This window comes from Eleutherodactylus coqui, chromosome 4 (assembly GCF_035609145.1).
Source record: "Eleutherodactylus coqui strain aEleCoq1 chromosome 4, aEleCoq1.hap1, whole genome shotgun sequence".
NCBI lineage: Eukaryota > Metazoa > Chordata > Amphibia > Anura > Eleutherodactylidae > Eleutherodactylus > Eleutherodactylus coqui.
In genome coordinates, this window is record NC_089840.1 from 202,501 (window position 1) to 224,890 (window position 22,390).

At 46.6% G+C, this 22,390-nt stretch overlaps 1 protein-coding gene across 1 annotated transcript in view; it reads right to left on the minus strand.

Moving 5' to 3' along the window:
• Nucleotides 1-21,934, minus strand: part of BACE2 (beta-secretase 2) — a 116,183-nt gene extending 94,249 nt beyond the window's left edge. Inside the window, exon 1 of the mRNA XM_066598948.1 lies at nucleotides 21,546-21,934. Coding sequence (XP_066455045.1) covers nucleotides 21,546-21,812 — 267 coding nt within the window. The 5' untranslated portion in view covers nucleotides 21,813-21,934. The remainder of the gene's footprint in view (nucleotides 1-21,545) is intronic.
• Between the last annotated feature and the right edge of the window lie 456 nt (nucleotides 21,935-22,390).

Below are 22,390 nucleotides of genomic sequence, written 5' to 3' on the forward strand. Positions count from 1 at the left end.
GGTAGATTCTCCTCAGTATATACACACAGAGGTGAGGTAGATTCTCCTCAGTACATACACACACACACACAGGTGAGGTAGATTCTCCTGAGCACATATATATATACACACACACACACACACACACACACACACACACACAGGTGAGGTAGATTCTCCTCAGTATATACACATAGAGGTGAGGTAGATTCTCCTCAGTATATATACACATAGAGGGGAGGTAGATTCTCCTCAGTATATACACATAGAGGGGAGGTAGATTCTCCTCAGTATATACACATAGAGGGGAGGTAGATTCTCCTCAGTATATACACATAGAGGGGAGGTAGATTCTCCTCAGTATATACACATAGAGGTGAGGTAGATTCTCCTCAGTATATACACATAGAGGTGAGGTAGATTCTCCTCAGTATATACACATAGAGGTGAGGTAGATTCTCCTCAGTATATACACATAGAGGTGAGGTAGATTCTCCTCAGTATATACACATAGAGGTGAGGTCAATTCTCCTCAGTATATACACATAGAGGTGAGGTCGATTCTCCTCAGTCTATACACATAGAGGTGAGGTAGATTCTCCTCAGTATATATACACATAGGGGTGAGGTAGATTCTCCTCAGTATATATACACATAGGGGTGAGGTAGATTCTCCTCAGTATATATACACATAGGGGTGAGGTAGATTCTCCTCAGTATATATACACATAGGGGTGAGGTAGATTCTCCTCAGTATATATACACAGAGGTGTGAGGTAGATTCTCCTCAGTATATACACACAGAGGTGAGGTAGATTCTCCTCAGTACATACACACACACACACACACAGGTGAGGTAGATTCTCCTGAGCACATATATATATATACACACACACACACACACACACACACACACACACACACAGGTGAGGTAGATTCTCCTCAGTATATACACAGAGGTGAGGTAGATTCTCCTCAGTATATATACACATAGAGGGGAGGTCGATTCTCCTCAGTCTATACACATAGAGGGGAGGTCGATTCTCCTCAGTCTATACACATAGAGGGGAGGTCGATTCTCCTCAGTCTATACACATAGAGGGGAGGTCGATTCTCCTCAGTCTATACACATAGAGGTGAGGTCGATTCTCCTCAGTCTATACACATAGAGGTGAGGTCGATTCTCCTCAGTCTATACACATAGAGGTGAGGTCGATTCTCCTCAGTCTATACACATAGAGGTGAGGTCGATTCTCCTCAGTCTATACACATAGAGGTGAGGTCGATTCTCCTCAGTCTATACACATAGAGGTGAGGTCGATTCTCCTCAGTCTATACACATAGAGGTGAGGTCGATTCTCCTCAGTCTATACACATAGAGGTGAGGTCGATTCTCCTCAGTCTATACACATAGAGGTGAGGTCGATTCTCCTCAGTCTATACACATAGAGGTGAGGTCGATTCTCCTCAGTCTATACACATAGAGGTGAGGTCGATTCTCCTCAGTCTATACACATAGAGGTGAGGTCGATTCTCCTCAGTCTATACACATAGAGGTGAGGTCGATTCTCCTCAGTCTATACACATAGAGGTGAGGTCGATTCTCCTCAGTCTATACACATAGAGGTGAGGTCGATTCTCCTCAGTCTATACACATAGAGGTGAGGTCGATTCTCCTCAGTCTATACACATAGAGGTGAGGTAGATTCTCCTCAGTATATATACACACAGGGGTGAGGTAGATTCTCCTCAGTATATATACACACAGGGGTGAGGTAGATTCTCCTCAGTATATATACACATAGGGGTGAGGTAGATTCTCCTCAGTATATATACACAGAGGTGAGGTCGATTCTCCTCAGTCTATACACATAGAGGTGAGGTCGATTCTCCTCAGTCTATACACATAGAGGTGAGGTCGATTCTCCTCAGTCTATACACATAGAGGTGAGGTCGATTCTCCTCAGTCTATACACATAGAGGTGAGGTCGATTCTCCTCAGTCTATACACATAGAGGTGAGGTAGATTCTCCTCAGTATATATACACACAGGGGTGAGGTAGATTCTCCTCAGTATATATACACACAGGGGTGAGGTAGATTCTCCTCAGTATATATACACATAGGGGTGAGGTAGATTCTCCTCAGTATATATACACATAGGGGTGAGGTAGATTCTCCTCAGTATATATACACAGAGGTGAGGTAGATTCTCCTCAGTCTATACACACAGAGGTGAGGTAGATTCTCCTCAGTCTATACACAGAGGTGAGGTAGATTCTCCTCAGTCTATACACAGAGGTGAGGTAGATTCTCCTCAGTCTATACACAGAGGTGAGGTAGATTCTCCTCAGTCTATACACAGAGGTGAGGTAGATTCTCCTCAGTCTATACACAGAGGTGAGGTAGATTCTCCTCAGTCTATACACAGAGGTGAGGTAGATTCTCCTCAGTCTATACACAGAGGTGAGGTAGATTCTCCTCAGTCTATACACAGAGGTGAGGTAGATTCTCCTCAGTCTATACACAGAGGTGAGGTAGATTCTCCTCAGTATATACACATAGAGGTGAGGTAGATTCTCCTCAGTCTATACACAGAGGTGAGGTAGATTCTCCTCAGTATATACACAGAGGTGAGGTAGATTCTCCTCAGTATATACACACACACAGGGGTCAGTTACATACTTAGAATTGAATATTTAAGTTCCGACCCCTATACATTTCCTATTTAGGATGTAAAGAATGGTCCGGGCACATTTCACGTTCATATATAGACACTATATAATCAGCAGCCAGACAGATAAGCCACATCATGCCTATATATCGCATGGTCAGTTAGGGACACATTCTAGAGAGGATATATTGCTGCTGGTGCCAAAGCTTGTATACTGGGTTTATATTGGAGGGAGCAGAGAAAGAAGCTGCATCAGTTTACATACCTATACGAAACATGGTCTGTATATTGGGAGAGGGGATATTTCTGCTGTTGTCAACATATATAGCAGCAGAGTGGACAAACTACGCTTTGGTGTAGGCTCAGACGTCATTCAAAGTCACAGTCCGGTCAACATGAATTATTTGCAGACCCTAAAGGGGTTGTCCCGCGGCGAAATACAAAAAAAAATTTTTTCTACATACCCCCACATTGTGCCTTGTTAAAAACAATCTTTTTTTTTTTTATTAAATAACAATCGCTTACCTGCATCCCCGTTCGGGCAGTTTCTTCTCCCAAGGGTGCACCGCGGGTCTTCTCCCAAGGGTGCACCGCGGGTCTTCTCCCAAGGGTGCACCGCGGGTCTTCTCCCAAGGGTGCACCGTGGATTATCTTCTCCTGTCTTGCGTTCCACTGCCGATTACAGCCACCTAATTGGCTGATCGGCACCACATGACGGAGGCGGAGCTACGATGACGACGCGCAGACCAGCTCTCCAGCGCGAGCACGCCGGAGCGGCCCCATTCAACAGAGCAGAAGACCGGACAGTGCAAGCGCGTCTAAAGAAGCCAGAAGATGCAGAAATTAGTTGGAGCCATGGAGACGGGGACGCCAGCAACGGAGTGGGTAAGTGAATAACTTCTGTATGGCTCATATTTAATGCACGATGTACATTACAAAGTGCATTAATATGGCCATACAGAAGTGTATAACCCCACTTGATTTCACGGGACAACCCCTTTAAGCAGCCAGCGGAGGGGTTTAGGGAATTCAATCACACTACAACAAACAGACAGTTCAAAGAGATATAAGCTGTTATCTGTGGCCTTCTGTCCTTAAAGGGGTTGTCCCGCGCTGAAACGGGGTTTTTTTTTTCAATAGCCCCCCCGTTCGGCGCGAGACAAACCCGATGCAGGGATAAAAAAAAAACAAAACAGATAGTACTTACCCGAATCCCCGCGGTCCGGCGTCTTCATACTTACCTTGTGAAGATGGCCGCCGGGATCTTCACCCTCGGTGGACCGCAGGGCTTCTGTGCGGTCCATTGCCGATTCCAGCCTCCTGATTGGCTGGAATCGGCATACGTGACGGGGCGGAGCTACGAGGAGCCGCTCTCCGGCACGAGCGGCCCCATTCAAAGGAGAAGACCGGACTGCGCAAGCGCGTCTAATCGGGCGATTAGACGCTGAAGATTAGACGGCACCATGGAGACGAGGACGCCAGCAACGGAACAGGTAAGTGAATAACTTCTGTATGGCTCATATTTAATGCACGATGTATATTACAAAGTGCATTAATATGGCCATACAGAAGTGTATAACCCCACTTGCTTTCGCGGGACAACCCCTTTAAGTATTGTGACACCCAGAGATTACGGCTTATTCAGTTGGTGGTGGTGTTTTGTGTTAATATAAAAACAAACAAAAAAAAGACAGGGAAACCCCAAATGCACAGGGTGCATGTCAACAGCCTCAGATGTCATTCAAAGTCACCAGTCCAGCCACTACAAATTATTTGCAGGCCATATACAGCTAGTAGTGGCTTTCTGCAAACTGCAAAGTTATCTGAAAAATTTCATAAAACTACACAAAAAGTAAACAAACAAAAAGACTCAAGTAAAAAAGTAAATAAACAGGAGACATGAAGGAAGCAAGGGGAAGGGGACATGTCAGTGGTGGTAGAGGACGCACTAAGTTGGCACGTCAAGCGGCTCCCATTGAAGCTACAGAATTTGACAAAGTATCCCATACCAGACTTATTGAAAAAAATGACCAAATTTGGGATTGACAAGACAACTGTTAGGTGGATTCACAACTGGCTGAGTGATCATACTCAAAGAGTGGTCATAAATGGCTGCACATCCAAGTGGAAGAATGTATCAAGTGGGACCACAAGGCTCTGTCCTAGGCGCAATGTTGGTCAACATTGTTATAAATGATCTGGAGGAGGGAATTGATGGGAAACTGATCAAATATGCTGATGACACAAAGCTAGGAGGGATAGCTAACACTAGGAAAGAGAGAGAGAGGTTTCAAAAAGACCTATAAAAGCTTGTACAGTGGGCAGCAACTAACAGAATGGTATTTAACCAGGAGAAATGCAAAGTCCTACATCTGGGCAACAAAAATGAAAAAAAGCACATACAGAATGGGAGGAATTGGGCTAAGCAGCAGCACATGTGAAAAAGACATGGGTATACTAATGGATCATAGACTGAACATGAGTCAACAATGTGATGCAGCAGCCAAAAAGGCAAACCCAATTCTGGGATGTGTTAAGAGAAGCATAGAGACAAGATCACATGAGGTAATTATCCCCCTCTGCTGTTCCTTTGTCAGATCCTATCTGGAATGAAAAGCCAATATGGAAATACAGAGCTAGAGCTTTCATATTTCAATAAGCAGCACACTTCTTCCACCATGCTTCCTTCTTCTAATCCTTCCTTCCAAAACGAAAATTTTCATGAGCACAAGAAAAAGCTGCAGCTTTACAACTTTTCCTTGGAGGAGGTCCGTGCTTGAGCGATCTGCTCTCCTGGTAAATTTTACACAGACCGATTCTATGACATTGCTTTTATAGCAAGCAGCACACCTACGCTCTTCCGGTACTGTTGTATCTTGTCTCCACCAGAAGAATGGGTGGAGACAAGCTGCACGCCCACAACTTTATTGGCTGGGCTGAAGCACCTGCTGGTTCCTCCTCCTCCTTATAGCTTCACAGTGATACTTCCCTCAGCGACCACCCCTGCCGGCCTCTGCACTATAATCTCCCTCTCCCCCGTCCCTGCTCCGGGAAAGGCGGTCACCCGCTGTTAGTCTCCTTGCCGTTATCGCATAATGCTTGCAACATGTGACGGCACCGAGGAGACTGACAGCGCAGGAGATGGGAAGGGAAGAAGGGAGCGTGGTGGAGTGTCACTGCCCTCGGCGCTCTGCCTTCTTCTCCCGTCCCTGCTCCACTGCAGTCTAGTGCAGAAGCCGGTAAGGGCATAAGTGAGAGCGGCCATGGGGTCATAATGGAAACCATTCTCTGGCCCAGCCAATCAAGTTCTGGGCGTTGCTTGTGGGCGTGTAGCTTGTCTCCACCCAATCTTCTGGTGGAGTCAAGATACACCAGTACCCGACCTTCTTTGGTGCAATTTCTGATTTAGACCATATGCCGGCCTTCTTTTGCTTTCAGTGACACCCCTGTGCTACGACTGACCCCCCTACATCACTATTTTGACCAATTTGTAGGAAGAGCACTGTGCCCCAGATGTGTGTCTTTAGTTCTATTTAATTTGAGGGACTTTGGCTGCATTGGGGAACTTCTGGAGGGCAAATTAGAGAAATAAATTTTTACTCCAATTGACTTTAAAGGGGTTGTCTCGCGACAGCAAGTGGGGTTATATACTTCTGTATGGCCATATTAATGCACTTTGTAATGTACATTGTGCATTAAATATGAGCCATACAGAAGTTATTCACTTACCTGCTCCGTTGCTAGCGTCCCCGTCTCCATGGATCCGTCTAATTCTGATGTCTTCTTGCTTTTTTAGACGAGCTTGCGCTGTGCGGTCTTCTCCCCTTCTGCTCTGTCCGGCACGAGCGGTGTTCTGGCTCAGCCCCCTTCTACGCGTCATCGCGTAGCTCCGCCCCATCACGTGTTCCAGCCAATCAGGAGGCTGGAATCGGCAATGGACTGCACAGAGCCCATGGTGCACCATGGGAAAGGACCCGCGGTGCATCGTGGGTGAAGATCCCGGCGGCCATCTTGGTGAAGGAAGAAGGAAGACGTCGCAGAGCGGGGATTTGGGTAAGTAATATGTTGTTTTGGTTTTTTTTTAACACATCCCTTGGGGTTGTCCTGCGCCGAACGGGGGGGCCTATGGAAAAAAAAACCCCCGTTTCGGCGCGAGACAACCCCTTTAATGGGAGTTGGAATTGGCTGTCTCAATTCATGATGCTTTTGCTGAAAATTGGCCCGTTGCCGGCATGGTAAGATTATTCCACTAATCGCTCATCACTATTAAAAGGCACAAAAATGAAAAAATGCTGCATGACAAACATCATAGAATTTGTAGAAGTTGCTTGCAATTGCTACAGTATGAACTGGATGCGTCCGGTAGACCTTCCTTTTGTAAAATTGGCATGATGAAGCGGATAAAACCACAAGAGACCTTTTATTTCCGACTACCAGTTCATTGCTGCATCCTGCTGAAGGGTCCCTTTATTATTTTAGGAATCTGCATGGATGGCAATCCCCCCAAATAACTAGGATCACCAGAAGAAGAGAAATGGCAGGAAACTTATGGTTTCTAATTCAGCAAGCTCACAGAGGACAACATTATAGCCTATGTTAAGGGCTTTTTACACGGCCCGACGATTGGACAAGAAGCTATGTCAAGCTGCCCTCAACGAAGGAGAAACCGCGCATTCATCGGCTGATCGCATCTTTTGTTTGGCTGGAAAAAAAAAAATGAGCAAAAAAAAAAAAAACATTCTCGTCGGCAGCGCAGCTCCCTGTGTGAACAAGGCATGTGCTGCTGACCATGACGAAGCTGTACAGGGGAATGTATGATCACCTTCACCCGATACATTCTGAATCAAGCCATGTATACAAGCAACAATGTATTGATTGGCACTTGTTACATGGCTCAGTGTTCCATCATGAAAAACCTCAAATCCCCATGAACTAAGCTCTTTCCCCAGTGTCGCAGACTGAAGACGACCAACAAAGACCATCACATTCCTTTGCAGTTCTTGTAGAACGCGGGACACATTTCTTGTGCTGCATGCCTTCCTAAAATCCAGTTTTATCATACAGATCAAACTCTGGGCTGCAATGGGGAATTCGGAGCCCCTATAGATCCAGGTCACCGAAGGAGGACATCACTTGACATCTTAGCAGGTCAGGCGGTACAATTTTACGTGACCTGAACCATAAAGATTGCTGCCAGGCGTGGGTCACAGGACTTCTATGGTGACCCATGTAAGCGCCCCCACCCTCATCAGCTGAGATTCTTAACCTTCCCGGCTCCATCACATGCCATCACACGACTCCGGCTTTTACAACTCACTGAATGCAAGCAATCTGCACACTAAGACTGGACATGTGACGGCGAGGGGGACACGGTGAAAGAAAGAAGAAATTATATAAATGCACACACAAAACCCATTAATTACAGCGCCCACCCTATTGATGTGGAATACAAGCTCTCAGCCATAATACTAATAGATCAGAGAACTACAGAAACGCCAGAGCCACAAATAAACGTATTCTACATGTAGATCAAATCTGTTGAGAAGAAAACGGCAAGGAATTTACTTTCTTAAGGCCGCCTGCAGACGGGAGGGTCGGATCCGACGGCGAGGATTCTCGCTGCAGGACGCGACCCGAGTGCCTGCAGGGACCAGCGCGTACTCACCCGTGCCCCCCGGCTCCAGCTGTTTGATGTGCCGGCTTGCCGCGCAGCCCGGACCCAGCGGCGGGTGAGTGACGTTTCTGTGTGGGGCTCGAATAGGGCATGCCGCGATTTGTTTGCCGCACCATATTTTGCGCGGCCAAATTGCGTCCGTCTGCATAGTTTAACGCAATCCTATGCAGGCTTCCAGCGGCGGAAATCCCGCGGGAAATTCCGCCACGGAATTTCCGCTTGTGTGCAGGCGGCCTATGGCTCAACCCTACCATAGTCCCAAAAGATCCAGTTCATAATTGTATAAATTAGGGTATGAATATTTATACAACTCCGTAGTACGATATAGAATCACTAGAAGTGAAGTTTAAGAGAATGTAGCAGACTTCTGCATGCGCAGAAGACCTGTGCGGCGCGAGCACGCCAGAGCGGCCCCTTCAGCGCAAGCGTGTCTAATCCAGGGAGAAGGCGGCTTTGGTCAGCGCCATGGAGACGGGGACGCCAGCACCGGAGGGGGTAAGTGTATAACTTCTGTATGGCCAATATTTAATGCACGATGTATATTACAAAGTGCATTAATATGGCCATACAGAAGTGTATAACCCCACTTGCTGCCGCGGGACAACCCCTTTAAGTCGTCATGCCTGGCAAGAGCAATTTATTGGTGTATGCACACAAAAGAAGAATCAACGTGTTGGGTGTATTTTGAGGTGTATCTTGTCTTAGGCAAAGAGAAAGTGTTTCTGTATACAATCTATCAGCTTGCTTACAATGAGAGGATACAATGTATGTTTGTTCTCTACTTACAACACAATACGCTGGGTACAGATCTTGGCACTCAGGCATGAAGTCATCTGCAGTCATTATAGAATAGTATAAAGGTTTCACATTTTTTGAGTCAAATTGGAACCTTTGATGACGGGATGAGGAAGTGTCATATCTGTGGAACCCCTAGAAGTGAGAGGAACCTTTGGTGATGGGATGAGGTGGTGTCATATCTGTGGAACCCCTAGAAGTGAGGGGAACCTTTGGTGACAGGATGAGGTGGGGACATAAATATGGAACCCCTAGAAGTTAGGGAAAACTTTGGTGATGGGATGAGGTGGTGTCATATCTGTGGAACCCCTAGAAGTGAGGGGAACCTTTGGTGACGGGTTGAGGAGGTGTCATATCTGTTGAACTCCTAGAAGTGAGGGGAACATTTGGTGACAGGATGAGGTGGGGACATAAATATGGAACCCCTAGAAGTTAGGGGAAACTTTGGTGAAGCGTTGAGCAAGTGTAATATCTGTCAAACCCCTAGAAGAAGTGGGAAGTACCTTTGGTGACCGGTTGAGGAGGTGTCATATCTTTGGAACCCCTAGAAGTGAGAGGAACCTTTGGTGACGGGATGAGGTGGTGTTATATCTGTGGAACCCCTAGAAGTGAGAGGAACCTTTGGTGATGGGATGAGGATGTCATATCTGTGGAACCCCTAGAAGTGAGAGGAACCTTTGGTGATGGGTTGAGAAGGTGTCATAAGTAAGGGGAACCTTTGGTGACGGGATGAGGATGTCTCATATCTGTGGAACCCCTAGAAGTGAGGGGAACCTTTGGTGATGGAATGAGGTGGTGTCATATCTATGGAACCCCTATAAGTGAGAGGAACCATTGGTGATGGGATGAGGTGGTGTTCTATTTGTGGAACCCCTAGAAATGAGAGGAACATTTGATGATCGGTTGAGGTGGTGTCATGTATGTGGAACCGAAAGAAGTGAGGGGAACCTTTGGTGACGGGTTGAGGAGGTGTCATATCTGTGGAACGCCTAGAAGTCAGGGGAACTTTAGTGAGAGGATGAGGTGGGGACATAAATATGGAACCCCTAGAAGTGAGAGGAAACTTTGGTGAAGTGATGAGCACATGTAATATCTGTCAAACCCCTAAAAGTGAGAGGAACCTTTGGTGATGGGATGAGGAGGTGCCCTATCTGTGGAACCCCTAGAAGTGAGAGGAACCTTTGGTGATGGGATGAGGTGGTGTCATATCTGTGGAACCCCTAGAAGTGAGAGGAACCTTTGGTGATGGGATAAGGTGGTGTCATATCTGTGGAACCCCTAGAAGTGAGAGGAACCTTTGGTGATGGGATGAGGTGGTGTCATATCTGTGGAACCCCTAGAAGTGAGAGGAACCTTTGGTGATGGGATGAGGTGGTGTCATATCTGTGGAACCCCTAGAAGTGAGAGGAACCTTTGGTGATGGGATAAGGTGGTGTCATATCTGTGGAACCCCTAGAAGTGAGAGGAACCTTTGGTGATGGGATGAGGTGGTGTCATATCTGTGGAACCCCTAGAAGTGAGAGGAACCTTTGGTGATGGGATGAGGTGGTGTCATATCTGTGGAACCCCTAGAAGTGAGAGGAACCTTTGGTGATGGGATGAGGTGGTGTCATATCTGTGGAACCCCTAGAAGTGAGAGGAACCTTTGGTGATGGGATGAGGTGGTGTCATATCTGTGGAACCCCTAGAAGTGAGAGGAACCTTTGGTGATGGGATGAGGTGGTGTCATATCTGTGGAACCCCTAGAAGTGAGAGGAACCTTTGGTGATGGGATAAGGTGGTGTCATATCTGTGGAACCCCTAGAAGTGAGAGGAACCTTTGGTGATGGAATGAGGTGGTGTCATATATATGGAATCCCTAGAAGTTAGAGGAACCATTGGTGATGGGATGAGGTGGTGTTATATTTGTGGAACCCCTAGAAGTGAGAGGAACATTTGGTGATGGGATGAGGACGTTTCATGCCTGTTGGTCTACTGGAAAAGATACTTTGTCTCAGTATTGACCTCCCAGTCATGTTCCAAGTGACATAGAATCTGTAACCTCTTAGCTAATAATGTGATACAAGATGTAACACTCATACTTAGCTAATGATGCAATGTTCCTTCATACTTGTGATAAAATTGTGCAATGCGAAACTAAGTGAAAAAGCAAAAATTATAAAACCAATGATTTTCAATTGTTTCATACCCATATGCAAGGTTTTCACTTGCGATGTCGTGTGGCAGAAAAATAATGATTTTAAGTCACAGCCGGTTCTAACGTTCTGTGTTTTGCTCTTTTCTAGCCCATGTTTCCCTATGGAGCCTCCGTTTTATCACATCGTAATGCACAAACTTGCGATTTTTTTGTGCAGTGCATTTTTAACATTAGAAACTCCTATTGACTTTTGCAAGAGAAATTTGACTTTTGCGTGGCACATAATCTGGTGGTGGTAACCAACATGTCCGATTAGCTGTGAAAAGAGGGCGAAGAACGGTTCCAGCAATTGTCCGACCCCGTACAGCAGTCCCTGGTCAGGTGCTCACGGCCTACACAAGTAGATGTGTTACTAAGGAGCGAGCATTTTTATGTTCACACAAGACATGGCCAAGAAACAAGATTGCTCATTCACCGGCTGACCGTGGGGTCTTTTACGTGGACCAACGATCAGTGAAACAAAAAAATTCAGGCAAACAAGCATTCATCTGATCAGTGGCCATGTAAAAGGGCTTTTAGGCTCCATCACCCTCCCCACATACAGTGGATTCCTATCCTTTACATGGCGGGTCCAAGAACGATTGAGACGCATATGAAGGCTTCTCCTCACTGGTTATATCCAGTACGGCGGTGCGGAACGCTAAGGGGTTCGTTCTACAGCACATTCTTCTATGTTGTAGGCCTCAGACATCTCCTTCCCAATTACCTCGCCCCATTATTTCCTGTTCGGCCGTGACAAAATTAGCCACAGTGTTAAGACTGGGTTAACGTGAGTAATACTATTTACATACTAGTCGTATCAGTCTGCGCCAGACTCCAGCAGGGCAGGTAAAGGTGTGCAAACATATTCCGGTGAGATTATGCTGTGCGAATCCTTCTCTTTACCTGGAAGAAAGCCTGGCAGATATGTGGCTCCCAACCTCCCCGGCAGCAAAACGTTGCTCTCATACAGAAGAGTATGCACCATAGAGACCACTGATGAGAAGGAGCCCAACCCAACCTTTAACCTGCATGGGGATAGCGTACGATAGCAACAGGTGATGAAACACTAGCAAACAAAGGGGAAAATGTACCCAAGTCGTTTAATGGGATGGGAGTCCCGAGCCCCCCCCCCCCCCCCCGAAAGGGGTCTCATTTTTATAAAAAAAAAAAAAAAATCTTAAGACTATTTCTAGTATTTTAACTGGGAAACAGATGACCAGATATCCCAGGACTCCAGTTTCTTGAATCTTGTGTCCTTATCTGGGTTACCTATGAGACATGAACTCTGAACTATGAAGCTGCAGAGCCTTTACTCTATATATACAGAACCTCCATATATAGAGCTGTACAGAATGGAGAACCCCCAGATGTGATCAGAGGCGCAGCCCGCCCGCATCCACTCAGGATACAAAACCGGTTCGTATGGTCTGGACTTTAGCTCACACAGGTTGACATGCTGGTGGGCTCAAATCCCACGAAAGGTGAATTTTCTGCAGGTTTTCTTTTCGTAGCATGTGGTTGAGGTTTGAGAAGAGCTCATCCACTGCAGATCCACAGTTAATCTGCACCATGTGAATGTATCTTTCTTGTGCAGCCATCAGGTCCCATGAACTAAGTCGTAAAGTAAGGTTATGGGTTCGTGGAATAGGGACATGGATTATGGGCAGTGTAAGCAGATTGACAGAGAACAGGGTTTGGGGGCGGACAGCGAGGCAGGCGAGTGAGAAATATCACATCACCAGACTCAGCGGCCCTCATTCTAGAGCTTTAGGTGGTCATAGGGCCTGGTAAAGTTCCCTTTAAAAGGGGTTTTCCAGGACTTTTACTATTGATGACCTATCCTGAATATAGGTCATCAATAGTTGATCGGTGTGGGTCCGCCGCTTGGGATCCTCACCAATCAGTTGATCACCCATCCTGCTGTCAGTGCAGCAGGCTAGACATAGTCATCGTTGGTCAGGGCCATAAGTGTAATAGGGGGCTTCACTCCGGTTTAAATAAATGACAGCGCTACCTCTTAATACACTTCTGGTCCATCACTGCGGTCAGAGCCCAAATAGTAATAGAAAGCAGCCCTCCCATTGGTTTCAATGGCCATTACATTTCTGTCCCACTGCACTGACAGGTGGGGGTCCCGAGTGGTGGACCCCCACCAGCCAATTATTGGTATCCTGAGGACGGGTCATCAATAGTACAAGTACTGGAATAGCCCTTTAAGGGTGCTTCTACATAGAATGGTATATTCCGCAACATGCTGCAGAATGTTTCCATGTCAACAGGTACACCAAAACTTGAAGACCTTAACTTTGGATTTTGATGCAGAATTAAGAAATTTTCAAATCTGTGTTGAAATCTGCACGTTAGGTTTATGAATTTTGGTGCCTTTCATCTTCTGCGCTATAAAAGTCTGAGCAAAAGTAAACGTGATTATTTCACATAATGCCCCTCTTCACATGAACTGACCCCTCACAAAGTGGAGTTTATAAAATCTTACAAAGAAAAGAAAAACCCTAACACGTAAGATTAGTCATTGATTATGACAGGGAAGGGTTAATGACCACGCCACAAATGTGACGGGCTGAACCGGTCACTCCCCGAGGCCTAGATTTTCTACATACTTGCTCTCTCACCGTAGTGCTTTAGCCCCTGGCAGAGATGTTGCTCTTCATGTGTACGCCGTGTGCGCAGCGCGTCATCACACAAGAAAACGCTTGCACAATCACAGGATCAGTTGGGAAAAGATCTGCCAAGTTCCTGTTACATTGGGGGGGGGGGGGGGGGGGGAGAGGATATTGCAGGATCTGTGCAGGATCACTAAATTATCCCAGACAGATGGCTGTCCGCCTCTAAAGACTTCCATTGAAGGAGAACTCACCACCTCCCGTGGCAACCTGTTCCACTCATGGATCCCCCTCACTGTCTAATATCTAATCTGTGTCTCCTCCCTTTCAGTTTCATCCCATTGCTTCTAGTCTTTCCTTGTGCAGATGAGAATAGGGCTGATCCCTCTGCACTGTGACAGCCCTTCAGATATTTGTAGACCGGGGAGAGGGGGAGAGGGGTCCCCTCGCCGACACCCAAATCTTTTCTCACGGGCGGGCAGGTACTCGAAAAGGACAATGCTCGCTCGAGTAGTTGTCCTTAGCGAGTATGCTCGCTCATCTCTATTAGCTATCCCTCCTAGCTTTGTGTTGTTGGCAAATCAGTTTCCCACAATTCCCTCCTCTAGATCATTTATAACAATGTTGACCAACCCTGGGCCTAGGACAGAGCCTTGTGGTCCCCACTTGATACATTCTTCCACTTGGATGTGCAGCCATTTATGACCACTCTTTAAGTACGATCACTCAGCCAGTTGTGAATCCCCCTAACAGTTGTCTTGTCAATCCCAGATTTGGGCCTTTTTTCAACAAGTCTGGTATGAGATACTTTGTCAAATGCTTTACTATGAAACGTATGGAGCCTAGTAAACAATGAAACCTCAAACAGCAGTTTGTCAGGGGCGGCAGGAGTCAAACCCCCACAGTTTCAATACCGATGAGCAATTCTTGAGGACAGGTCATCAATATTCAAGTCCCTTAAAACCCTTTAAGGTCAATGCCCACAGCAACGAGGGTCTGACTGGCCCACCAGAAGGTTGTCCCGTGGTGCCCAGGCTCTCACTCAATGTTTCATTCGGAGGTGACTTTGCAGCCAATAACTCAGGTTGTTTAGCAATCATGTCCTCAGGTGACCCCAGTAACCGCCTACACCCAGGGAACAAGGAAGCTGAGATGTTAGCAGTTTGGTGGGGTCTTCACAGCTGCCTGTACATGGAGGAAAACCGGTCACAGTTTCTCCAACAGGAATCTTAGGCCCTTTACGAGGAACCAATAATCTTTTGCATGAAGCTCGCTCGCTCTGCTTATACCAGCAGATTCATCATACAGCAATTATGACAAGTTTAACTGAACGAGAAGCGAGCCAACGATGGTTTTTATGCCTGCATAAAATGACTGACGAGTGAAAAGCGAACAATTAGCGTTCGGTTGTCTCTGCGCTTTTAGACGGAACGATCATTCTTCACTTTCGCTTGTTTGAATAATAATTGTTCCATCTAAAAGCACCCTTGAAATTTGTGCCACAATCATGTGACCATGGGCGGGAAAAAGAAAAAAAATCTAAGGAATTTAAAAGAAAATTAGATTGACATAATATTATAGGGGGTCGTTTAAAAGGTTGCTCAGTGAGCAGCTACCGCAAAACGAGTCCGTTGGAGGGTGCGGAGCTCCGGCCTGCGTTGGGGCCAATTTAGGAACAGAGCTTTTGGTTAACTGCCGACCATGAAAAATGCTGCAGAACAGGAAAACGAGAAGAGGGAAAGGTTTAGGGCTAGTGATGAGCGAGCATACTCGCTAAGGGCAATGCTCGCTCATCTCTATTTAGGGTGCTTTCACATGTAAAAGAAAATGCCGTCATCAAAATTCACACATGCAAATGCAGATCTGGACAAGGAACCCTCAGCCGCCTGCACACGGCCGGATTCGCAGCAAATACAGCCATTAGCATGCTAAAGCAAATCGCGATTTCATCTCCACAAGCAGAAATAGAGTGCGATTTTCGGCTTGCAGAGAAGAAATCGCAGCATGCTGTGATTCTGTGCAGACGGCTTCCATTGATGTCTATGGAAGCCATCCGATGTGCGGCCACTCCTCAATGACATTGCAAGGGACCCCGTACTTTAACATTTATCAGTACAACCTCCATGTTGGCATATTTTTTTTTATAAGGAATTATTACATTGAGTCTGAAGTTGATTTAGGGGTCTAATATTATAGGGGGTGTGAATATATTAAGCCCCACCCTTTTATGACCCACACTCCTTGAAAACCCACTCCAATTTTACCACAACCTGCTGATGACGTATCACCCTGCGAAGAACTCTCCCAGGTTGACATCACTGTAGATAGGGATAACTTTAGGACTGGCACAACCCCTTGAACGCACACCTGATAAGATGCTGCACCCAGAGAAGGGCCACATGACCTGGGTTATTTGGAGACGTGGGCAGCCACGATAGTATCCATGACTTGGTTATTCTCAGCCAACCATCAACTGTTTTCAGAAGGCACCAGAAAGTTTGGAGCAGCGCTGCAAAGTAGTCCACTCATTTTTAAAATTAGAATGGGCAGATTACTCAGCAGCATCGCCCAATGGCTTTCAACGTTGACCGGGAGAGCGAAGGTAAGCATAGCACTTATATCCTAGGACTCAGCAGGTCACCTACCTTAGCCCTATTAGCTAAAGCCCCATTTACACGGGACGAATGTCAGGCTAATGATGGCCGCCACTCGTCCGCATGCTGCTGCCCAATAGCGAGTATCGTTGGCTCGCAGCGGGGCGGCTGGAGATTTCCCTTCTTGCTCCCCCTCGCCTCTCCATTGACATAACACAGCGGTCGTTCAGTACTGGCTGGCTGCTGTTTGCCTGAATGATCATTGTTCAGGATTGTATGCAGCCTAAAGCCATCTTTTGAGCCATCCTGCACTGTTCACTGATCGCGCATTTCTAGCAAGCTAGAAATCAACAATGCAGATATCTCAGCGGGCAGCACTGATGGCATTCTTTGAGCTAGTATCCCACTGGGACTTCCCAGCGGGATACCAGCTGAAAGCTATGAGAACAAATGAGCTGTCAGCACTCACGCTGTTTTTCGGGGCTAGCAGCTCAGCAGGACACCAAGAGAACAAAACAGCTGTTTGCATATACAAAACAGCTGCATTGTTCTTGGAGCTATCGCAGCATCTCACTCCACCTGCATTAACTCTTAAGTAGCTAATTAGCTACTTCGAGTTATGAAAAGATGATCGCTCAAAACTGTGACTCAAACTGCCGTTTGAGCGATCATCTTTCAATCTAAATCCACCTTAAGGGTGAATGCCCACAAACTGATTTCTACCGCGTTTCCCGCAGTGGAAATCCGTCCGAGAATTCCGCAGCTATTGGGTTCAATAGCTTTCCGCCTGCCAATGCTCACATGCAGAATTCTGCTGCGGATGTTCTTTTGCCACAGATTTATGCTGCGGGAGGTCTCCATTAATATAGCATTAATGGAGACTGCAGAAATCCACACAGAATCCCGCGATCACTCGCAGGCACTTTTGTTTAATATTGCGGTATTTCCACAGCGTAAATCCGCGGGCGCATCCCATGATGCTTATGGGCATGAGCACTAAACGATGAGCTGATCGGTCAGTGTACACAGCAGCCATTCAGTACTGAACGGTCGCTGTGTTAGTGAATGGAGAGGGGTGGGGGATGCATATATCTAGATTACTTTCAAGCTCTGAGTGTTTGCGACATTTGTAACTGAGTGCAGCGGGCTAGACATGGTCAACGGTGGTCATAGCTGGAGGAGTAATGGTCAGCTCCACTCCTATTAAAATCAGTAAGGTCGGACAATCAGCTGACCGAGGATAGGTCATCAATGGTAGAGGACCCAGAATACTCATTCAAGTCTTCCTTGATTTCCAGCATCTGGTTGTAAACATGTTTCCAGCCACTGACAGCAAGCAGAGATCTTGAGAATTGTAAGGAAAGTAAACAAATTCTATTAGAATGTTGCAAAACCTTTCATTATACATCGCTCGGGAAAACCACTTTAACCAAAAATGTATTATAAAATATCACACATAGACCACAAAACATGACATTCCTTGACAACAAGGAAACGTAGCACGACTGACACGTTAGATCTGTCATAACTGTTTAGGGGTTCGTCCAGAACTTTTACAGACTTAGACTAGTGGTGACCTATCCTGAGGAGAGGTCATCAAAAGTTGATCAGCAGGGAGTCTGCTGCTCAGGATCCTACGATCAGCTGATGGCCAAGCCTGCTGTGAGAGCGCTGTCTGTATTGCAGTGGCATGGTTTGGTACTGCAATGAAGTCAATGAGAGCAGACCGTCGCCAATCAATTATTGATGACATATTATGAAGAAAGGTCATCAGTAATAAATACCCCAGACATATAATATTCATAACATTGCTGGCAAAACCAGAAATGCTAAAATTATAAACGGAGCCAAACAATTAAGACAGAGATACATGTTAAAAGGGGTCGTCCGAGATGCAGAGCCTTTATAGAAACGGATCTCCGTCTGCATAACATAAGAGCTCATACTCTTCGCTGGTGAGGTAATGTTTACAGGCTGCTGCAGCCAATGGCAGAGATGAGCGATCGTCCCTGAGCTCTGTCATTGGCTGCAGCAGCAGGATTATGGGATGGTACAAGCTGACTGCAGCCCGCAAACATTACCTCACCGGGAAGAAGCGAAGGACTGGCAGGGGACAAGCAGGGAGTCATGTTATGCAGAAAAACAATCTCTATCTCAGTCAACCCCTTTAATGATAGTAAAAAATAAAAGGGGCCAGTGGAAACTTTACGTCATTTGGCTTCCAAGTTAAGAGCATTCAACATGAGGCCCAGCAGACGGGGATAATTATTGGCTACGGAATACGCGGCGGGCGTCTGCACTGCAGATCCTGAGCGAATAGCGCCCATACCATGCTACGGGAAAAATCGATTCTTCCAGCACACTCCTGGAAACCAATTGTGTTTCCGTAAGCGGAGGGAAAAAAATATCACAGCATGCTCCATTTTTGTGCAGATTCGGTACTGAAGGCTTCCACTGAAGTAAATGGAAGCCATCCAATCCACGGCCCTTCCGCAATCACATTGCAGAAAGGCTGCGGATTCCACCTCATCGCTAGGTGATGACATGGGAAAAGCAGGACCATCTGCAGTACAGAAGAAAAAGAAAGCAAGCAGGTACCCGCAGACGCCGCTGCTGGCAGAGCTGGGTTCTGCATGCGGACCGTAGAGTCCCAGATTTAAATCACCGAGTGAACATTGTAGCACTGACAAATGTATCCAACATAAACTAATCCAACTATAAACATAAAATGTATCACAAACAGCTCTTATCTTCAGATTTAAAGGGGTTGTCTCGCGCCGAAACAGGTTGTTTTTTTTTCCATAGGCCCCCCGTTCGGCGCAGGACAACCCCAATGGATGTGTTAAAAAACAAAACAAAAAAAAAAACATATTACTTACCCGAATCCCCGCTCTGCGACGTCTTCCTTCTTCCTACTTCTTCCTTCACCAAGATGGCCGCCGGGATCTTCACCCACGATGCACCGCGGGTCCTTTCCCATGGTGCACCGTGGGCTCTGTGCGGTCCATTGCCGATTCCAGCCTCCTGATTGGCTGGAATCGACACACATGACGGGGCGGAGCTACGATGATCAGCTCTCTCCGGCACGAGCGGCCCCATTCACCAGGAAGAAGACTGCACAGCGCAAGCGCGTCTAAAAACGCCAGAAGAAAGCGAAATTAGACGGATCCATGGCGACGGGGACGCTAGCAACGGAGCAGGTAAGTGAATAACTTCTGTATGGCTCATATTTAATGCACGATGTATATTACAAAGTGCATTAATATGGCCATACAGAAGTGTATAACCCCACTTGCTGCCGCGAGACAACCCCTTTAAGGGCAGGGAAAGAATGACATTTGAGCCCAAGGGGTCATCACTTGGCACAACACACTGATCACCCTTCTCTGCCCCCCTCTTACTGCCTTTGCATTATGTCCCACAGATAGCTTACATTTCGCTTGCTGTAAGCCACATGAGGGTTGCTCTTTGTATGGTAAGCTGGAGTTTTTATTGGGGCCATTTTGTGGTACATTTAATATATTGCATAACTTTTACAAATTTTTTTTGAGGGGACAGAATGAGGAAACATCAATTCTGCCATTTTTTTAAAGGCATCCACTATGGTTGTAAATTACATGATAACCTTGTTCTGTGGGTCGGTACGAATAAGAGGATACCAAAATTATATAGTTTTTTCTTGTTAACACACTAAACAATAAAAACTCTTTGGAAAATATTTTATTTGCATTGCTTCATTCAAAGACAAAGAACCTGTTTATGTTCCATGGATGGAGCCCTGCGAGGGGTTAATGTTGTGTGACAAGCAGTACTTTTCATTGCTACCATTTTGAGGCACATCTGACTTTTCGCTCACCTATTGCTTTTCTTATGGAATTTGCCATGTGGGTCGTTATGGCTGTGGCAATACCAGAGACAGAGCCTTCATTAAAAAAAAAAAAAAATTTAAAGAGGGAAAGTACGCAAAAAAACTGTTCTCTTTGTTAATTTTCTTCTTGCATGGATTTTTTTTGGATGGGTGGGAGTTACGTCCCTGTAGGGGACTTGAACCTGTGATCTTATGATCGCTCAAATAATACACTGCAATACTTCTGTTATGCAGTGCATTATCGCTATTGATTTACACTGAAAACCATGACAGACAAGTGGGCCACTGTAAGGCCTCTGGATGCCATAGCGAACCCCCTGTGGTTTCATGGCAGAGGTTCAATGACATCACAGGAGGAGCTGCCTCTTAACTCCATACATGCTACAACCAACATGGAGTTCAGCATGTAGGGGGTTAACAGTGGGAAACTATGTACTCTGGGATCCCCGTCGGGATGCTGGGTGTCAGTCACAACTGACTTTGAGCCCACGCCATCCATATGGCATAGATGCACTGAATGCTGCACAATGACATACATGACGTGTGTACATGGTGGGGTCCGAAGGGGTTCTGTGAGAACCCAAGTAAACATGTAGATATGAGAGGGTCCATCCGCTCTCCATATCACAGGCACACGTGTGATCGCTGCTGATGAACATAGAGGAATAAGTGCTCATGTGGGAAATTCCCTTTAATGCTCCGCATTGTGGCAGTCAGAGCGGCGCTCCTACTGGGAGGCAAATTCATTTCAGGAAAACCACGGAAGTTTCAGATTCTAAACCCCAAAAGACGACAACTTATAATTCCCGGTGTGCTGAGGGAACGCAGAATGAGGGTCTCTGCTATTTACTAAAGAGCCACTTGAAGAACAGCAAAAAGCAGAAGCCTGCGGACCCCCACAGTGGATGGCCCAGACCACAATGAGCCCCAGAGCATAAATATGGTGGGGGAGGGGCAGAGCTCCAAGTACAGAGACCCCCATGTGACAAAGAGGTTCTGCAGAACTACTTCAGCGATCAGGAAGGCTATATAAATTACCTACAGTGGTCCCCAGTAGGACTACAACCCCCAGCATGCACTGACAGGAGCTGCAAATCATAAACACACTGCAGGTTATGGAACAGAAGTATGTATGTACTCCCTCTCCTCTAGGGTACTTACCGTCTGTGGGGGGGTACCTATAATCAGCTCCAGGTAGTACCCCCTACCTGAGTCGCCCTCCAGATTATCCACCATCGCCATGAAGTTGATCTTGCCGCTGGGGTCCGAGGCCAGGGAGAGCCCCACTATGTCCTTCTGGGGGGCCGGAGACACTGGCCTGGGCTGGCTGACCAGAGCTGGGGACATCTTCAAGGGGAAGGAGAACTTGGCGGAGCCCCCTAGAGCCCCCAGAAGTACAAGAGCCAGGCCCACCATCATCATAGCCATCGATGTAGTCACAAGAGCTCACACTCCACCGGCCACATGCCTGCAGCCCCCTCAGCTGCAGCTCTGCCCCGGGGCCACACAAACGGATATAGCAGGGAGGAGCAAGCTGAAAAGTTCGGCGAACTTCTGGTAAAGTTGCAAAGTTCTGGGAGAAGGTGAGAGAGAAGCCTGTCTGCCCCCTGCTGGTCACACAGCGGTAATGCTGGGTGTCTTTGTCAGTTCTACAGTGTATCAGACAACCAGTTGGGTGGGGGAGGGAGCAGATTGGTAAAGTCTTCCTTGAGTCATTGTCAGGAGAAAGTGCCGTCTGTCCTGCCTGCTGGACCTTTTATTATTCAGACACGTAAGAGAGCATAAATACCATCCAAAACACTGACTGATGACACCCGATAACTATCCCACCACTGACTGATGACACCCGATAACTATCCCACCACTGACTGATGACACCCGATAACTATCCCATCACTGACTGATGACATCGGATAACTATCCCATCACTGACTGATGACACCCGATAACTATCCCACCACTGACTGATGACACCCGATAACTATCCCATCACTGACTGATGACAC